Source organism: Zea mays, chromosome 1, assembly GCF_902167145.1.
Source record: "Zea mays cultivar B73 chromosome 1, Zm-B73-REFERENCE-NAM-5.0, whole genome shotgun sequence".
NCBI lineage: Eukaryota > Viridiplantae > Streptophyta > Magnoliopsida > Poales > Poaceae > Zea > Zea mays.
Window position 1 is genome coordinate 100,558,734 of NC_050096.1, and position 20,564 is coordinate 100,579,297.

Sequence of the window (20,564 nt, forward strand, 5' to 3'; positions counted from 1 at the left end):
CTTGGGCTTCAAAGAAACAAAATTCAGAAGCTCTATCCACCGCCAAAGCCGGGTATATTGCTGCAGGATATTGTTGTGCACAATTACTATGGATGAGGCAAACCCTTAGGGACTATGGCTACAAGTTGAGCAAAGTCCCTCTCCTATGTGACAATGAGAGTGCAATCCGCATGGCGGATAATTCTGTTGAACACAGCCGCACAAAGCACATAGACATCCGGTATCACTTTCTGAGAGATCACCAACAAAGGGGAGATATCAAAATAGCTTATGTTAGCATCCACAACCAGTTAGCCAATATCTTCAACAAGTCCCTGGATGAAAAGACTTATAGCAAGCTTAGGAATGAACTAAATATCTTAGATTCTCGGAACTTTGATTGAAATCTTGCACATATTGCTCATTTTATACCTTTGATCCTGGCATGTCTCTTTTATTTGGTACAAATGCATATTTCTTATTCTTTTTGTGCCAAAGCTAAGACTAATGTGCTTCCAAGAGTATTTCTATACTTAGTCTTGAATTGACAGGGAAATGGAGTTGTAGGCAATGGCAAGGCTTCTGCTCCATATTCGTTAGTATCCTTTGACCTACTCATGTATTTACTTTCATATCTTTTTAAAGACCTATCAATTTCTCTATTTTTGGCGCTTAATGCCAAAGGGGAGAAATTAATAGGCCAAACCAAAGGACCGCACCACCACCCTGTTTTCTGAAAAAAAAAATTGCATTTGCAAAAACCCTCTTGACAGTTAAGGGGAGAACTTTTTCAGGGGGGGTTTATTTAGTTAAAGGAAAAGCATTTGAAAAAGGGGGAGAATCTATCAAAACTTGAAAATGCCTTTAGAAATCATATACCATTGGTTAATTGCAAAAGAATTTGAAAAGACTTTTCCAAAAGATTTGCAAAAACAAGCTAAGTGGTGCAAATGTAGTCCAAAATGATAACTATATCAAAACAGTCATATATACTTAGAATTGTTTTTATTTCAAAGTGACTTATGCACATCTGTCAAAATGCAAACTAGCTACATTTCTATACTTTGCATTTGCATTGGTTTGTATTGGCATCAATCACCAAAAGGGGGGAGATTGAAAGGAAAATGACCTCAACCATCTCCTATAATCGATTTTGGTGTTTGGCGATCATCACAAAACTTATGGACTAACTATTTTGCCTAGTTGATCTTTTCTCAGGTGCATAAAGTTCATATACATCTGTAAGAAAAATGGACCCTTGGGTTGTTTCTATAAATATGGGGCGAGTCAGACTTGTAGCAGCCTGTTGTGCACCGGACTGTTCGGTGTGCACTGGACAGTGTCGGGTGCCCAGGCTGGCGCGCCCGACGAACAGGCCGCTCTTGGGAAAAACTCATCGATCCGCGGCTATAATTCATCGGACTGTCTGGTGTGCACCGGACTGTCCGGTGAGCCCACGGTCAACTTCACCAACGGTCGACTGCCACCGGGTTAGAAACGGTCAGAAGTCAGAAACGCTCGGCGACGTCAGGTCGCACTGGACTATCTGGTGTGCCACCAGACTGTCCAGTGTGCCACAGGGGTTGGTGGATCCAACGGTCGACTGACGTGGCAGGCACTAGACAATGAACAGTGCCTTGTCCGGTGTGCACCGGACTGTCAGGTGCGCCCGTCGATAGAAAGCTGCTACTTTCTGTCCAACAACTATAATTATGGTGGGGGCTATAAATACAACCCCAACCACCTCTATCCAGGACACCCAAGCATTCAATACATCCACATTCAATACAAGAGCAAGAAATTCATTCCAAGACACATTCAGAGCTCCAAATCTCCTCAAGTGCCACAATTAAGACAAGTGATTAGTGACTTGAGAGAGTGTGATTCGTGTTTCATTTTTTGCTCTTGTTTCTTGACTTTTTAATCGTGTTTTCTTCATCTCCTTCTAAACTCTCTAAGTGACTTGTAAAGCTAGCAAGAGACACCTAAGTGTGTGGTGATCCTTGTGGGGTCTTTGTGATCCTTGAGATTAAGAAGAAGCACTCAATCGGTCTAGGTGATCGATTGAGAGAGGGAAAGGGTTGAAAAATACCCGACCTTCGTGGCCTCCTCAACGGGGAGTAGGTTCATTGCAACCGAACCTCGGAAAACAAATTATCGTATTCATTTGTGTTGATCATCAACTTGTGATTTGATTCTCCCTCTCCCGTCTCCCTCTCTAAAAGTTCTCTTGCTCACAATCCTTTGAGTTAGCTCCTCAAGTTATCCGCATTGATTGAGCAACTCATAGCAAGAAAAATTCTCTTCCATACTCTGTATTCATTATTATTTGTTTCTAATCCTAACTCCAGGTGAAGTTCGTGTTCAAAGCTTATAATTTATAGGTTTCGCCTATTCACCCCCTCTAGGTGACTTTCAAAAACACATATTAATTATAATAATCTAGCAATGTCATTAACCATGGAAATCTAAATAGGGCCTAGATGTTTTCACCGTGTGCAATCATCGTACGATCAAACTATCAAAAGTCATACAAAAATATAAAAAGTATACCTATATTTTATTATTTATTCTATCAATATATCAAGTTTTAATTTACCATATGCTAAGATATGTAAAAAAGATAAAATTCATAGTTTTTAATCATCTGTATTTGGCAATTTTTTAGATCTCTTGATGTATAATAAATTATAACTTAAAATTTGATATATTGATAGAGTAAATAATAAAATACATATATAATATTTTAATTTATTTTTAATATTTTATTTTAACGATGATTACATAGCAAACTTAATTTCACAACATTTTTTGTCAGTTAATTTAAAATTGGTTTATTTGTTAGCAGATCTGTTCTATTCCACTTCCACCGCTGTGGTGACTACAAAGAGGAGGGTAGCATAGCATAGACTTCACGGCCCATGAGCCGACATGGTCTAAAAGCCCATATAGGATCAGGATTCAGGAGGCCTCGCAATCCTTAACCGTCCCACGCGACCGTGGACTCCGTCATCGCATTCGTCACCACCTCTGCCGCCTCGCGGCCGCCGCATTCATCCCCTGCGATTACAAAACCCTACGATAGTTCTCCACCAATTCCTCTAATCCCTGGTCGCTAGGTAGTTCCTGCGCCTCCATCCCGATCCCCTGTCTGATCCAATCGTAATCAGGATGCTGCCAGGATCAGAGCCGGCGGCCGGCGGCACCGGTATGTTCGTGCCGGCGGCGACGGCGGGCACGGTGCTCTGCTGCATGTGTGGTGTGTCCATGCAGCCCAACCCGGCCAACATGTGCGCGCGCTGCCTGCGCGCTCGCGTCGACATCACCGAAGGCGTCCCGCGCCACGCCGCCGTGGTCTACTGCCCCGACTGTTCCTCCTACCTCCAGCCGCCGCGGTCCTGGCTCCGCGCCACACCCGAGTCGCCCGAGCTCATGCAGATCCTGCTCCGCCGAGTCAACCGCCCACTCGCGCGGCTACGCGTCTCCCTCTCCGGCGCCGAGTTCGTCTTCTCCGAGCCCCACTCTAAGCGCCTCCGCCTCAACCTCCGCCTCCGCCGCGAGGTGCTCCACGGCATCGTCCTCGAGCAGACGCACCCCGTCGAGTTCGTCGTCCACGACCGACTCTGCGACTCCTGCTCCCGCGCGCAGGCCAACCCCGATCAGTGGGTCGCCGTCGTCCAGCTCCGCCAGCACGTGCCCCACCGCCGCACCTTCCTCTACCTCGAGCAGCTCCTCCTAAAACACGGCCAGGCTTCCCTAGCGATCCGAGTCGCGGCGGCCCCCGGCGGCCTCGACTTCTTCTTCGGCTCGCGTTCCCATGCCGCCCGCCTGGTCGACTTCCTTGCCACCGTCGCTCCTATCCAAACTCAGACAGCGAAGCAGCTCGTCTCGCACGACACCAAGAGCAGCGTCTACAACTACAAGTACACCTTTTCGGTCGATATCTGCCCTATCTGCCGTGAGGACCTCATCGCGCTCAGTCCCCAGGCGTCCCGGGACATGGGTGGCCTTGGCCCGCTCGTGCTCTGTGTCAAGGTCACAAATGCCATTGCTCTTCTTGATCCCCTCACGCTGCGAGTGCACCACCTGGAGGAGAAAAAATACAGGGTCTATAATTTCAAGGCAACTCTCACCAGCAAGCAGCTTGTGGAGTACATTGTGCTCGACATAGAACAAGAATCGCCTGAAATTTCTATTGATGGGTCTCGATACCAATTGGCTTATGCTCAGGTTGCCCGGGTGTCAGATTTCGGGAAGAATGACACCATCTTTACTGTGAGGACGCATCTTGGGCACCTGCTGAACCCTGGTGATCATGCCCTTGGGTATGATCTCTATGGTGCCAACCTAAATGATGATGACATGAACACAGCTATGACTCGGTACAGCTTACCTGAGGCGGTTCTTGTCAAGAAGAGCTACGAGAAGAGGCCTCGCACACGGCGATGGAAGCTTAAGAGGTTGCCGGTGGAGGAAGATGCTGCAAATAAGGCCAAGGGTGAGGAAGAGAAGACGCTAGATGAGTACGAGGCTTTCCTCAGGGATTTGGAGCTGGACCCAGGGATGCGGTTCGGGGTGAATCTGTACAAGAATGAGGACTATAGGTCTGAGATGGCATCAACAGTTGGTGATGATATCCCTACGGTGCCAATCGAGGAGCTGATTGAGGACTTGACCCTTGGTGACAATGAGGATGATGAAGGGGAAGAAGCTGTGGAAGGCAACACTCATGCTGGAATGGTGGAATGAGCCTCATGCTGGAATGGTAGAATGATCATATATGTTTTTTTTCGTTGTTACTGGTACAAGTTAGAATTTTGGTGGTACTGCTTAAGTTTATAATTCTGCTGTTTCTCCAAATCAACTTTATTTCAACCCTTATCATGCATTGGAGGTGTTACAATCATGCCCGACTTTACATTGAGATTTTTGTATATATAAAAAACTTTACATGTCCATAATAAGTTAGTCTGATCTAGTTTCTGTGTCTTAATATAGATTGAGAGCTACAGGGAGAAGCATGGCCAGAAAAAGCTCAATGCGTTGTTTGGCCTCTAGTTTCAGTTTATTCTAGGTTTGTAAGCTATGTTTCCACTGGGATCGACAGCACCGAATTGTTGGTAGGAACCGTGTTTTTTGTCAGTTTTACTCTATTGGTAGCCAAATTTTCAGTTTCATTTTTTTTTGTGATAGGCATGGTGATTGCTTTCAAGTAATTATATCGATTCTTATGTGTGTTCTTCTAATTCAGTGGTTACTCTCTAGTTGAACAAATTTAAGTCATGTAGTAATTAAGCTTTTAGCTGTATTTATTTTCAGATCATCAATTAGCTGCTTAGCGCCTGTTTCCCCAACTGCTCAATATTCTGCATACCTCCCGCAAATAGCCGTATGTATCAAGTACGGGCACCCAAACTAGTCATTCTGGTCGTTCCTTTCATCTTGGCAGTCCAAAAAAGAACCCCAAAATCCTTCGAAATTGCACCAACTGCATCTTCAACCGGCTCTTTTATCTTACCCAGGTCATGTAGATATCGATCGTGTTAGACTATGTGTGGGCGCCGGCACCACTGTTGCGCTGCCGGCCCATTAGGGTTAGGGCTGAATCTATATATTGTACCCATTCTATATGCAATACAACAGTTCACTATTTCTACATGGTATCAGACAAGGTTAGGGTTTCTTCTTCCTCCCACTCACAGCCGCCACCCACCCCTCACCCGCCCCCAGCCCTACCCCAGCCCTAGCACCAGCCACCGCCCCTCGGGAGGCTCATCCTTCCCTCCCGGGGTGGCCTCCCTCCTCCCAGTCGCCGCAGCAGAGCCCCTAGCGGCCAAGACGACGGTGGCCAAGAGCACCGACAAGGATAGGAAGAAGGCGGCCCTCGTGTCACTCTCCTCCCGCCCCGCCGACCACGCCGCGCTGCTCTCAAAGCGCCGCCGCGCCGGTGTCCCCGACCATGCCTCCTCCGGCGCCCGCGCCCGAGCCCCCCCACCAGTCGTCGCGCCCGGCACCATGGCCGACGCGGATGCCTGTGAGCCGGTGCTGGCCTTCTCCTTCCCGTTCGCCCTTCCTCCGTCTCTCCATCCGTCGCCCTAGGCCTCCCTGCGCGCTGCCGCGCAGGGCCTCTGCCTCTCATCGTCGGCGTCCAGGGCGCGGGCGCGGGCGCAGCCGCCACAGTCGTGGGATCCACACGCCGCCGCGCTAGGCCTCTGCCCTCCCCGCGACTGCTGCCTTCCTCCCCATCGGCGCTACCCCACCGGATCAGGCACCGGCGGCCCCTCGCCTGCATGCGCGGCCGTCAGCGGAACAGCGGCGGCGGCGGCCGTGCTAACCTGCCTGCGGCCCTCGTCCGCCCTCCAGCGCCGCAGCGCTCCACCGCCGAGGCAGGCCGAGCTCTTCCCCGCCACAAGCCCCTCCCCTCTACTCCTGAGCACGCCCGATGGCCCCTCCTCGGCGTCTACGCCCCCCCACGCGCAGCGCCCCCCTGCTTTCCTGCGCGCCGCCGCCACGCGCAGCGCCCCCCAGCCTTCCTACGCATCCTGCGCGCCGCTGCCCCCCACGCGCAGTGCCCCCGGCCTTCCTGTGCGCCCTGCGCGCGCCGTCCTCCTCATCGCGCTGCCAGCTAACTGATCGCGCTGACACCAAGTAGCGCCAACCTTTCGAGCTTCTCCCGTCGTCGGCGCCGTCACCATCCCTTGCCTGGTCCGGCGCAGGCCCCTGCCCGGCTGGACCCGCCCCGCCGCCCACCCCTTCATCGCCTTCGTTGGATCCGTCGCTGTCGCGGCCTTCCCGGCCGGATCCACGTTGCTGCGACCTTTCGGCTCGATTCGCCGTCTCTTTGGCTGGATCACGTCTTCCCGGTTGGATCCGTCGCTGCCGTGGCCTTCCCGGCTGGATCTGTCGTTTCCCCTTCTATTCTGTCGCGGGCGCGGACACCATGACCGGCGCAGACGCGTGCACTGTTGTCGGCCTCCCTGGCGGGGCTCCTTGACGTCCGGATGATCGAAGAAGCATGAAGGTCGGCCTGACGGTGCCCTTTTGTTGTGTCGCCCTGCCGATCGTTGACGCTCGAACGTCGACCCCTCCCGAAGAATAGGCTTCTGCTGCGTGTCTCCCGACCGCGACCACCTCGACTTCGGCTATCTCGGCGTCTAGGGGTTATCGTCTTCTTGGAGCACACACCGGTCTCTACTCCAGCCGCAACATTCGCACCATCACGACGCTGCGACTGCGGGGGGATTTCAGCCCGTCGGCTCCTACCTTCGGCCTCTACTCCAGTCTCATCGTGTGTAGTGCCCCCGTTGCGACTGCGGGGGATGTTAGACTGTGTGTGGGTCAGGGCTGCCGGCCCATTAAAATTAGGGTTGAGTCTATATATTGTACTCATTCTCTATACAATACAACATTTCACTCCTACAGCTCGCCATCCCGCAGCTTGGTTTTTGCGCTTCGTCTGAATCTTAGCCGCCTGAATCTGGCGTCCGGCGTTCGTGAAACCAGGAAAATACCAATGGCGTGCTCCCCCGGCGCTCAGTGCTTACAAGTCTTTTGCTAGTGCATTATGAGACCCCGTTGCTTATTCGGTTCATTCACGTCCATGGCGACAAGAAGGGCTTGATTTTGGTGTGATAGAACAGTCAATTCGTGATGGGTTACGGTGGGCAAAGCTTCAAGTTTGATCTGCATATGGTCAAGTACTCTGAATGCCCAATTTGCTCGCTTGCAATGGCACGGTCGACAAACTCGTTTACACCGAGGTTCCTGTTTGAGAACTACACATTGACAGTGAATGAATACTTGGTCTCCGAGCGGTTGAGCTCACAAACAGTAAGTGACTAACTACACCTGTGTAATGGTCGACATGTGCTTACAATGACTAGAAATCTTGAGCGGCCAATCATTGGCTCACTTCCGCCGAGCATGTGCACGCATCTGTCATGGAGCCCTGAGCATCACGCCACGGTTGTTGATTACACTTGGAGCACTGGACATACACTATCTTTTGTGCAGAAAGATGTAGTTCGTAGCAGTGCCAGATTCAGGGATGAACTAAACGGAGGCTCATTTTATAGTGATAGTGGTGGAGACAACACAAGCTACTGCAGGGCTTATTTTTCTCTCTTCTTTTGGGGATGCAATTGTCTGACTAATTGTGATTAGTCGGACTAACCAGTAACTTATATTTGACTAAGCCCACCGAAGTGATTAATTCCACCAGAATCCTGATTTGACGATTAATAATCCGATTTGGTGTAAAATGACCAGATTAGATTTATGTCCTTAGATGAGCTTTTGGAGATGCGGTTGTAGACTTGTGGGCTGCCATTTGGTGTTGCATCTATGGGCTGCAATTGTGGCTAGGGCTGGGCAAAAAACCCGTAACCCGAAACCCGAACCCGGAATACCCGAACCCGAAACCGAAATACCCGAAACCCGAATTTTGTTTGGGAATTTCGGGTAGCAACTTGCAAAACCCGAAATTATTTCGGGTAATTCGGGTATCACAATCGGGTACCCGAAATACCCGAATTACCCGAACTTTCATGTGTCATGTACTCATGTCATGCTTAATTATTAATTTGTACATCTATAATTTTGTGTAAGTGTGCATAACTTGTAATTATAGATTGCTTGTGTTTTATATGTCCATGTATATCATTATTCAAAGTATATTTTTATACTTAATAGGGTGTATGTGTTTTTATGAAGCCAACACAATAGTTTGGGTAGTTCGGGAATACCCGAACCCGAAATTCCGGGTACCCGAATTTTCGGGTATTGAAAAACCCGTTGTAATTTCGGGTATCGATTCTCAAAACCCGAAATTTTTAAAACCCGAATTAGATCCGAAAATTTCGGGTAACCCGAACGCCCACCCCTAATTGTGGCCTTCTAGTGGTTGGGCAGCTACAAGTCATACACAGTCGCACTCGCACAAGACGCAAAAGCAATCTATGGCTCCATGTTACTGTAGTGTCTTCTCTGACGCTGCACAAGTTCATTTTTTTTTGGAAATGGAAACATCGTTCCGGCCTTTTGCATTTGCATGCATACAGCCTTACAACTCAATTATTACATCATCCCTGCAGCAATTTGTAGTTCAAATGGACTTCAACTAAATCATGATATGGAGGAAAATAAAACACGTGCACTAAGCTGCTTCAATTCTTGAATGGAACCGCCACCCGTGACTCGTGAAGAACTCCATGGCCACCACCTCCAAAGACTGGCACATGACGAGGATTTGTTGTTGCGTTTCTTCCTTCTGCAATAATCTCCAAAATCTGAACCAGTGTGTGCCCTTGAAGATAGTCTGTATAATTGACGGTATAGGTTTATGATTAAACACCACATCATTACGGCAAAGCCAAATCGACCAAAACAATGCTGCAACACCAGTAAGAAGCAATTTTTTATGTGTGCTACCTTTGTTGGATTCCCAATCCCCTATAATATGATTAATATTAATGGGTTGGTCTATCTTTAAAGCAAAATAAATAATTCTCCAAACAGTTTTAGCTAGGTAACAGTCAAAGAAAAGGTGTTGTATGCTCTCGTTCTGGTTATAAAAGCTACACTTCGGACTTCCTTGCCATCTACGTTTGGCCAAATTGTCTTTGGTGAGTGTCACACCCCTACCTAGATACCAAAGAAAGATTTTTATCTTAAGGGGTAGTTTTAGCTTCCAAAGCACACAATTACTCTTAAAATTGGGGTTATTTATTAAAATATAGTACATGGATCGGGTTGAGAAAGTCCCATCCCTATGAGCTCCCCACACGAAAGTGTCCCTCAACAAATTCAGGGTAACCGGAGCCAATAAGTGTACCAAGTTCTGCAATTCCACGAGTTTAATTCCAACAATGGGTCTCCGAAAAGAAAGATTTAGATTTGCATGTGATATCACTCCTGCAACCAGCGAGGTCTTATTGCGCACTATATTAAAAAGATTCGGAAATTGCTCTCTAAGAGTAGTATTATTAAGCCATTTATCCTCCCAAAATCTTGTTGCTTGACCATCACCCACCCGAAAGCGTCCCCACCTAAGAAATTGATCCTTGACGTTCATCAGGCCAGCCCAAAAATGGGAATCACCCGGTTTTCTAGAAACTTGGGTGAGTGATTTGCCTCCCAGGTATTTGTTCGTTAGGAGTCGTTGCCACATACCATCTTCATTGAGTAATTTGTAGAGCCATTTGCTGAGTAAACAAATGTTCTTTATGGCCAGATTGGCAACTCCCAGCCCACCTAACTCTTTAGGTTGGCAAATAATCTGCCATTTGGCTAGTCTATATTTCTTTTTATGATGTCCTCCTTGCCACAAAAATCTGGACCGAATAGCATCTAGCTTCTCTAATACGCCTGCTGGAGTTTCAAAGAATGACTTCATGAAAATAGGTAGACTACTTAAAACAGAATTAATCAAAACAAGCCGCCCCCTGAAGACAAGAATTTGGCTTTCCAATTACTAAGTCTCTTCTCAAACCGGTCGATGACACAACGCCACTCGCTATTTCGCAATCTTCGGTGGGTCATAGGAATCCCAAGGTACTTGAAAGGCATTGTGCCTATTCCGCAGCCAAATATCCTTGAATACTGAGTCTCACATGCCTTAGCTGACCCATAACAGAAAAGTTCGCTTTTATGAAAATTTATCTTAAGCCCGGACATTTGTTCAAAAGCGGTTAAAAGAAGTTTTACATTCCGGGCCTGATCGATGCTATGATCCAGGAACACCACCGTATCATCTGCATATTGAAGGATAGACAAACCTCCTTCAATCAAGTGTGGTATGATCTCAGCGAATTGGTTCTCCTCTATCGCTCTAGCAAAGAGCACTGCCAACATATCAACAACAATGTTGAACAGTATCGGCGAGAGAGGATCCCCTTGTCGAAGGCCCTTGTGAGTCGAAAAAAGGGTCCTATGTCATCATTAACTCGAACCCCCACGTGACCTCCCGAGACGATATTTTGGATCCATGCACACCACTTCGGCGAGAAACCCTTCATACGCATAGCTTGCTGGAGAAAATTCCACTTCACCTTATCATAAGCTTTCTCAAAGTCCAACTTGAGAATAATTCCATCTAATTTTTTCCTATGTAGCTCATGCAAAGACTCATGTAATACAATTACCCCTTCAAGAATATTACGACCAGGCATAAACGCAGTCTGAGAGGGTTTAATAATTCGACCAGACCAAGTTCATAGTCCTGCCCCCGCCCGCATGGCTGCAAGATCCAGGCAGACATCCCACCGCAAAATCCAGCTCCAACCTTCCATGCGGCCGCCCGAGCTCCACTGCTGGCGCTCACAAGATCGAGCGACATCCGACATTCTAGGTTGGAGCATCGTAGCCTAGGCCTAGCTCTTGTGTGTTCGCCTGCATCAAGTAACGATAGACAGAATCCTAATTCCCAAAAGATGAGGTCATCCTAAGATGGTGAGTGTGTTTCTTGCTCTAGTTTTCTTGCTTGTTACCCTGTTGCTCGACTAGGCTCGATTAGTTGGTCTGGTCGATGGCTAACCGTGACTAGTCGGCTGATCGTTAACTATATGACTAGATTCGAAATATTAGGCTGGAGCCCCATAGCCCCTCTTTGGATCCGCCACTGGCTCGTAGGAATGTTCTCACAACTCTGAACTACACAATCACTAGCACAATGTTACGGCCCGTGGCCACCAGCGGTGAGACAACCGTGACGTGAGCAATCGTTGCCGCCGTCAACCGAGACAACAGCGAGGTAGGTGGGATTTCTGTTCGTATTATTTCCTTTCTGCCAGTTTCATCATACACACAAGAGTTATACCCGTGTCCCAACGTCGGCCCATATCAATGTTCCCATTACAACAGCCCATACGGCCCACATCCAGCCTTACACTTCCTATTCCACATCCGCCAGCCCCTGAACATCTTCCAGCCTTACCCTTCTTGACCAGCCGACGATCGACTATCTCCAATGGAACCAGTTCATACTTGCTGAGGTCCACAGAAACCGGAAGAGTAGAAAACACTGGCGAATAGTTAGCAGTAAAAGGCTTGAGTTGGGAAATATGAAAAACCGGATGCACCTGGGCTGATAAAGGGAGATCCAAACGATAAGCAACAGACCCAATACGTTCCAGCACTTTGTATGGGCCAAAAAATTTGAACGCGAGCTTGGGACAGGGTCGGTTCACCACCGAATGCTGAGCATATGGTTGCAACTTGAGCAAAACCAAATCCCCCACCTGGAACTGCCGCTCAGACCGCAAGCGATCCGCTTTGAGTTTCATCCTGTTCTGAGCAACAACCAACTGGTCTTTCAACATCTCAGTAAAGTGAGCACGCTCAGCCAACACCTGGGCCACTGAATGATCAGTATCAGATGGAATAAGAGGGGCAGCAGCAAATGGTGGATCATAGCCGTACAAGGCCTTGAATGGAGAACAATCCAGTGAAGTATGGTATGATGTATTGTACCAGAATTCAGCCAGCGATAACCAATTGTTGGAGTCAATGGTGGCACATGGTGGGGAGAAAATACTTCTTAGGGCTAGTTTGGGAGAGAAAATGAACTAATTTCACTTGGAAAAATGAAAATCCCTTGATAATGGGTTCCTAAATTAGCCCTTAAAAAGAAAAGGCATGTTGAATTCATTTAGAGATGGAATCTGCTCACGTATAAACTGGAGAAGGATGTTGCAACCCCGCATATTACATGGATATGTAAACACTTTTCGGTTTCTTTTATCTGTACTCGAAAAGGGACAAGTTTTTTAGGAGCAAAAGGAAACAGTTCCGAGTCTTGCCGGCACTTCAATTCAGGCGCTGCGGCGGCCGAGGGGTGGCGGTGTGGCGCTCGTGGGGAGCCGTGTTCAGCGGCGGGACGGGGAGGCAGTCTGGAAATAAGAAAAGATGAAAATTATTTAAAAGATTTTTAAGTACTATTTTAATCTTGTAAATACTAGCATCTCCAAAAACCTTTCTAAAATATATTCTCTAAATCATTATTTAGAAAACCATTTTACTAAAGATTGCTTTTCTATATCTTTGTATCCTCCAACAACTTTTCTATATCTTACGTGTAGGGCTGGACGAAATGATCGTGACTCGTCGTCTCGTTCGGTATATGGATAGCTCGACTCGACTCGGATCAGCTCGTTTGAATTTTTTCATGATCTGAGCCAATATCTTAGCTGGTTTGTTAACGAGCCAGCTCAGTTTGTTAATAAGCTAGCTCAACCAGCTAAATGAACTATCACATTTCAGCAAAAGAAAACTATATGTATATCATTTACGCATTAATTGATGAACATATTGTATATATGTGCGGTGCCTATGGTCTATGAGTTAAATTGATAATTGATTGATTCTGTTTATGTGTTAAACTGGTCTGTACGACCGTAACTATGAGTTAAACCGATGAACACGTGAATTGATGAATGTTGAGTTGTATTAAGTTAGTGTTATATTAATGCGGTCTGTGAAACTATAAGTATAATTACTATTTTTTATTGTTAATTTGGTTTGCAGTTATATAGATTATTATATGTACGTGGTTTTTTCTGCTGTGGCTCACGAGCTAAACGAGTTAGCTCGAGGTTGTAAAAGAGCCGAGTCGAGCTGACTCTGTGACTCGTTAGCTTAACGAGCCGAGTCGAGCCAGCTCAAATTCGAACGAACCGAGCTGAACTGGCTCGATACCGAGCCCTACTTGTGTGCAATCTAAAGAGCTATCCTTGTTCTTTATATTAGCTAGCGAAAAATCTAGAATATAGGGTGTTTATATTTGCATATATGGTTGTTGGACGGTATTTTTTCCGTTAAAATCTCTATTCTTTAAATTAATATTCTTTAAAATCACAGAACCAGCTATTTTCCCCGTTAAGATATGCTTAGGGACAGAAGATGAATCTGGGAGTACTAAAAGGCTAACGGATTCTTTAACGCTCCGTTTATATCATTGGAATTGAATTATATTCTAATAAAAATAATTTAGACTCATATCAATTAAGCTAATTCAGTTTTATATAAAATATATTTGTATACTATTATTAGCAAGATGTCGTACGTTTTTACTCTAGAGGAGTAAGCCGAAGAGCATTCTATAAATAGCATAGTAGAAACAAATTTTAATGATACATAAAATCATTTCTCATCCTTCATCTCATGAATTTGATATAGGCTTATATCCGAATATTGGAAAGTGGTGGAATGCCAAATTCCAAGCTAAATAGGTTACTTTATTAAGTAAATTTTAATTGGTCCAAAATGAATGGATCCAAACACCCCGTAATAGAAAAAACTCATGGAGGTAGACGGACGCGCTAGTTTGCTGGTGTTCATGATCGGAGCCAGGCCTAAAGATGGCAATAGAGAATTTCTCGCCGCGGAATAGCTTCCTATTCTAGTCCTGCGATGAAAATTTTCCCCACGGAGATTCTCATGAACGCTTGCGAGAAACATTTCTTTCCCATCTCAATTCCCCATGAAGATAAATATCCGACGGGATCCCCATGTACGTTTAAATTAAAATTAGAATGTACATCCATTGTTATTAATACAAAACATCGTTACTTATGCACATTGTCAAATGTAAGAAATCATTGTGTACAACAAAATAAACACATTTGTATAATGTGTGATCTTTTGACAAGTAATTATTTATTTTTATCATTAACTATTATATGAAAACATCGTCACGTGCAAGTTTAACGGGTCCTCACGAGAAACGTGGATGACGAATGCTCCCCCATCCCTGTTTACCTGTTGCGGGAGAATTTTTTTCCCGTTTATATCCTCATGGGGAAATAAAACTTCCCCATCCCCTAATGGATCAATTCTCTACGGGGAATCAGGATCGAATCCCCATTACTATCTCTAGCTAGGTCTGAGCCTTTCTCTGGGCGAGTGTTGTGCGGTTGTCGTGAGATTTGTCGGGCCGCCACCCCTCGTTTAGGCCATGTTTGTTTCGGTGCTAAAGTTTAGTATAGCATGTATTTTTACTAAAGTTTAGCACATATGAAACCAAACAAATATACTAAAAGGATAATACTAAAGTTTAGCATCCATTAGCATATTAGTTCTTTCTTTTGTGCTAGTCTGTGCTAAAATGGTTCCTGATCTATTAATGCTCTCTCCTCCTCCTTTAGCACTACTATCTAAACAGAAGTAAAGTACTAAACTTTAGCACTTTCTTTTGCATTACTAATGTTTAGTACATGGGATCCGATCTTTAAGGATGGTTTGACCACAAGAGGATTTATAAGAAGACCCATTAAAAAAGAAATATTTTAATATTTAATTTTAAATAGCAAGATATTTCTCTACTATATTAAAACATCAGTTTAACGGTCGTCCTGCATCATCTTTTTTTATAAAAAAACCTTATATTTCTTCAAAATCTACCTGGTTTCAGATCATATCTCATCCTATCCTATTTATTCGCACAGTAGCGTTCTCGCAGCTGCCGATCTAGCAACAAACCCCGTGCATTTCGCAACAACCTCCTCTTCCGCCGTTGCACCGCCACCGGCGAGGAGTCAAAGTTTGTTTATGAACGGTGTCATATATTTATGAATGGAGGGAGTATTTGTTTCACCAGTTCAATATCTGGTATATGAACAATATATTCACTTTGACATTAAATTCATTTATTATAAGTATTTTTATGTGGAGGGTCCATTAAGACTGTCAAGTGTCGCTTAGTCACCAAATCAATATCATCAATGTGGTTGGGTACCGTCGCAAGGTATTAGACTAGTCTCTATCTCTATCTCTTCTCTACCTCTATCTCTATCTCTATATATACTATATTAAAGCACTAGTTTCAACGATCATTCCGCGTCATTTTTTTTACAAATAACCCCACACATCTATTTCAAATTAACCTGTTGCACGTACATCCCCTCCGCGCAACCAACCTCCACGTCCCAAACCACACCTCCGCATATAGATGACCAAACGGCGGCCCGACATGACGCTCGCGGGCCGAAGCTTCGACCCAGGCACGCCGGTCTGCTGACCGTGCCGGACTGGCCCATTAGCCCATCGGGCCATTGGGTTAAATCAGTGTAAAATGTTAAAAAAGCGGGGCAGGAGGTGGAACCCATGCCCTGACGGAAGAAGGGCGGAAGACACTGGGTAAAGTTGTCTAACCAGGAGAACATCATGTTCAGGTGTTTTTAATATTGAATATAAATTGTACATATATATACGATTTTTTGTAAAATAAAAAAATATAATCATGCTGGGTCGGGCCAGCACTACGGGCCGAGGCTACGGCCCAAGCACGACACGACGCTCGTGCCGGGCTTGCCCAGTCATTATTAAAATGGGTCGTGCCTCGGGCCGACCCGCCTGACATGGCTCATTTGGCCATCTATACCTCAGGGCGATAATGGTGGTCCTCGTCTCAGTTGTCGCCACCTCGTGCGTCATCCTGCTTCTTTTCTCTCTTTCCTCATGCCTCCACCTTCGTGCCACCCCATTTTCGGCAGAGGGCGTGGGAGCAGGTGCCTCCTCCCCGTATTCATCCGACACCAGCCCCGACATCGACCCGCGCAGTGGCTATTGCACGTCCACGAGGACCTTTCACAGCATGCGCGCACTATCGTTTTCGCTGTCGTCCGATGTCCCGTTCGTCTTTCCGAGCTTCGCCATGTTCTTTCTCCCTGTCACACCCAGGTTTCGGGGCACCAAGACCCGGGCGCTAACATAATCACCAGGTGTGCTAGGACCAAGTCTCACACATATGATGAATCATGGCACAGGATCGAATGTCACATCTTTACTACATAACATGAGTTCTATACAAAAATATATAAATAAATACATTATAAGGAGACAACGGTCCAGCAACCCAAAGTTGACTGGGAGACGACGACCTAGACCACTCACGAACTCATCATAGCATCCTCCACGTGCCTCATCCTGCGGTACCTGTTCTTGACCTGTGGGGGGGTGTGAGACAGCAAGAGTGAGCTCACATACGTTCATCGCTCAACAAGTTGTGGGGAATAATGTGTATGAACTCGCCAAAGGTGGGAGCTCACGTGAAGTGTAAGGCTTACCAAAGAGGATGGTTGAAGCTGAGCATTGCTTTTAAAGTTGGTCAAAATTTTATTAGCAATTACTAAGTATAAGTAAATACCAACCCAATTAAGTAGTAGAACAAAAGTAACAATCTCACCTGCGATGCAATGCATATGACAAATTAAGTTTAAGTTCCATAATTTAATCATGTGAGTGTCCGAGCCGCTCATGACCGTGAGCACGGCTAGTATACCAGTTTTACACTCTGCAGAGGTTGCGCATCTTTACCCACAAGTCGTGTTACCCATTTTCCACGGAGTTGATCAGACCCCATACACCTCTACCAAGGAAGCGAGGCAGGGTACCACTACGAGGCCTTTACAAAGTTCCACTAGCTTCAGAAAACCCGCTACAGTTTATAGGAAGCTCCAGTGCAGGGTTCTTGCCTGACCGCCATCGCAGCAAAATCAACCAAGGACCTCCCTACACTGACCACTCCCCTACTGCCCTTGCCCCTTTCGGGTAAGGTAGTCCTCCACTAGCTTTCCTAATTAATCAGCCAAGGGCGTCCATAAACCCTTGTGGTAGCACTGTTTTCCCGGGTGGTTCTCCATGTTCCAATTAACATAATGATCTTATCATGAACAATAAATAACAACTGATAACAAAGATATAATCATGAATAAAAGGTCTCTCCATACCCAAAACCACATATAGCACTAGCAAGTACTACCCAGAAAGTTCAGTGGTAAACAAGGTATAAAGATAGACAAACTAGGGTATCCTATTGGGACCCATCAAAATTAACCTATGCAGATCATTATGATTAATTAGAACATGAGTGGATAAAAAGAAGTGATCAAGGGCACAACTTGCCTTCCACGAGCTCCTGCTCAGCTATCTCTACTTGTTGAACCTCAGATTCCACAGTGGCTTGCTCGTCTACTCGCATCAACACAATACATACATAGCATGGCATAAATTAACATCACATCAACCATGCAAATAGAATATACAGTAATAAACTAGACATTAAAACAAGATCACAGGAACTGGAATCATTAAATTTGGAGGTTTAGATTTTAAGTTATGAATTTTCTAATGTTTTATGTGCTTAATACAAGATTAAGTGCTAGATAAATTTAAATGAGTCTTTCATGCCAAAACAGTGTCACTATTTGATAGAGGGTAATATTACAAAATTATAGGAACTGGAATGGACCAATTTGGAGTTCATATGGAGTTTCTATGAATTATACAAATTCTCTGAATTGTTTTTATATTAAAAACTCATTTTCTAATTCATTTTCCTGATTTTATAATTCTCTGGGCGGGGGCTCATTTTCTGGAAAATGCAGGGGCTACGATGCAAATAATCCTGAGACTCAGAAAGTCCCTGGCGTGGACGATGGGTTGTTTTCTGTTTTAGTCAGGGTCTCTTTAGCAATTTTCCAGGTCGAAAGGGTATCGGCTCATAAGAGCCGTCCGATCCACAACAGACAGCCCGGATTAGATCACCACTTAAATGAAGCGGTACGCAACCGTAACCGTCCGATTTAAAACCGAGGGCTACGATCGCATTGGCCGAGGGAGTTCGTTATCTTCAATGCTAACCGTACGATCTTTTCTAAACGGTTCCGATCAATTCTTCGAACCGGTATCAAGTCGCTCACATCTCCACCGTTGGCTAGGATCCAACAGCCCTGGCGCTTCCCCCCAATTCTCTGCCAGCGACGGCGGCGCCGCCCGACATCACGGCGCCCTCTCGCCGGAGAGAGGCAATCCGACGCCTTAACGCACAATCCTTACCACGGGCAGGTGCTACACCGAGATGGCGACAATTAGGAACAATCTGGAGGCCGAACCAGTAAGTCGGTCGACGCTGAGGAGCTTCCCACCACGAATGGCGGCCCAGCGGCGCATACAAAAATTCGGCGAGCAATCTACGACTACCCATCGACCCGACTGCTGTCCTATTGGGGTTACACAGCCCCACGGATGTAACGAGTGGACTAGTGCACTTACCAGAGGTCAGGGCGGAGATGGCGAGCTTGGCCACGGTGCAGGCGGTACTACGGCGATTACACGGCGACGAACAGCGCTTGGCGAGGAATTCCTGGTGCCAGACCGACAATCCGACTCCGGAGCGCCCAGAGGAGGTTTCCGATCACCTCCGACAGACACGCAGGGAAGCGATTGCGGCTGTCGACGGTGACGGTGGATCTCTCGTGCTCTGCCCCCTCCCCTTTCTCTCAGTTGGCTACCGAGGTGGGTTTAAGGCTATGGCGGCGGACCCACCGGGTCTTATAGGCGCACGGCACGGGGTACTCGATCCGCAGATTACGACACTGACCGGCGAGGCTTCCGCGGCGATCCCTCGCGACGCGCGCGGAGTCTGTTGCGAGCCGGCAAGGGGACGACTGACATGGCGGGCCCGTGCGTCAGTGAAACGAAGCGCGAGCGGGACAAGCGGCGATGGCTGGCAGCGGGACCCCACGCGGCAGTGTGACCAAGTCACCGGAAGCGCGCGCGAGAGCCATCCGTAGTGGGCCGCGCGGAGTGTTTCCGCAGTTGGGCCGAAAGGGGGAATCCGAGGCCCAGGCAGGTTTTCCCTTTTTTTTCTTTTCTTTTCTGTTTTTATTTTCCTTTCATTATTCCCTTTTGAGTCCCAAACTTGAATTCAAGATTTTGTGGCGAATTTTGTACTCAACTTTTAAGTGTATAACTTGGACATAAAATTCATAGAATAAATTTATTTATTGATGAATTTATTTGCCATTGTGTAATATTTTCTCCCTCTATTTTAAATTCCAAATTTCAATTTGGGGTCTAATTCAAATCTCAATCATTATTTTTTTTATTGGTACTAATGTTATTATTTAATGCACATTCCAATAAACTCCAACATGATGCATTAAGTATATATTTATTCTAATTAACTTGTTCTATAAATGTTTGAAATATGAAGCTCTCTCATATGGTTTTCTTTCTATTTAGAGGATTAGTATTTTGAATGTGGAATGAGAAGTAAAAATTACTTCAAAATTAGATATTCATGTAAATGATGGCTTATGATGCATCATTTGATAATATGCATAATCTTTTAGTTGAATAGAAAACTTTATATTACTTCTTTTCTAAAATATTTCTTGGTTTTCAAAATTCAGTTCTCTATTGTTAACACTCAAGGATAATTAGAGATATTTGAATTTAATATTTTATTTCTTCATGTATTTATTTTATTATTAATAAAAAAAATTTATACAGATTTTTGGCCTTACACTCCCCAACCTACTGCCCCGCCCATGGTCGCAGCAGCCGATCGACACTCGTCGACGCGGGTACGGGGTGAGTCGGTCTTGCTCCTGGCCTTTCTCAGTGCGTGCCACCGAGGAGGACATGGTGGCGCCTGCCACGCTAAGGTTATCTTGGCAATGAAGAGTCCAGGCCTGAGATATTGGACAACCAAGGCCTGTAGCGCGACAGTAGTCGGCATATGCTATGGAGTTGGTGGTGGTGTTGTGTCGCCTCGGCGGGTCCAGGGCTGGGAAGGCACTCGCATT

The 20,564-nt window shown here is 46.1% G+C and overlaps 1 protein-coding gene across 2 annotated transcripts; it reads left to right on the top strand.

Moving 5' to 3' along the window:
- Positions 1–2,954: 2,954 nt before the first annotated feature.
- LOC100194368 (nonsense-mediated mRNA decay NMD3 family protein) lies at positions 2,955–5,223 on the top strand. Of its 2 annotated transcripts, NM_001374348.1 has the most exons (2): positions 2,957–4,744; positions 4,978–5,223. In NM_001374348.1, exon 1 carries the CDS (start codon positions 3,151–3,153, stop codon positions 4,726–4,728), a length of 1,578 nt encoding a protein of 525 aa, NP_001361277.1. In that variant the 5' UTR covers positions 2,957–3,150; the 3' UTR covers positions 4,729–4,744; positions 4,978–5,223. The 2 variants fall into 2 exon arrangements, with proteins under 2 accessions (NP_001132875.2, NP_001361277.1); NM_001139403.2 differs by lacking the exon at positions 4,978–5,223 and having other exon boundaries at positions 2,955–4,882.
- Positions 5,224–20,564: the final 15,341 nt, after the last annotated feature.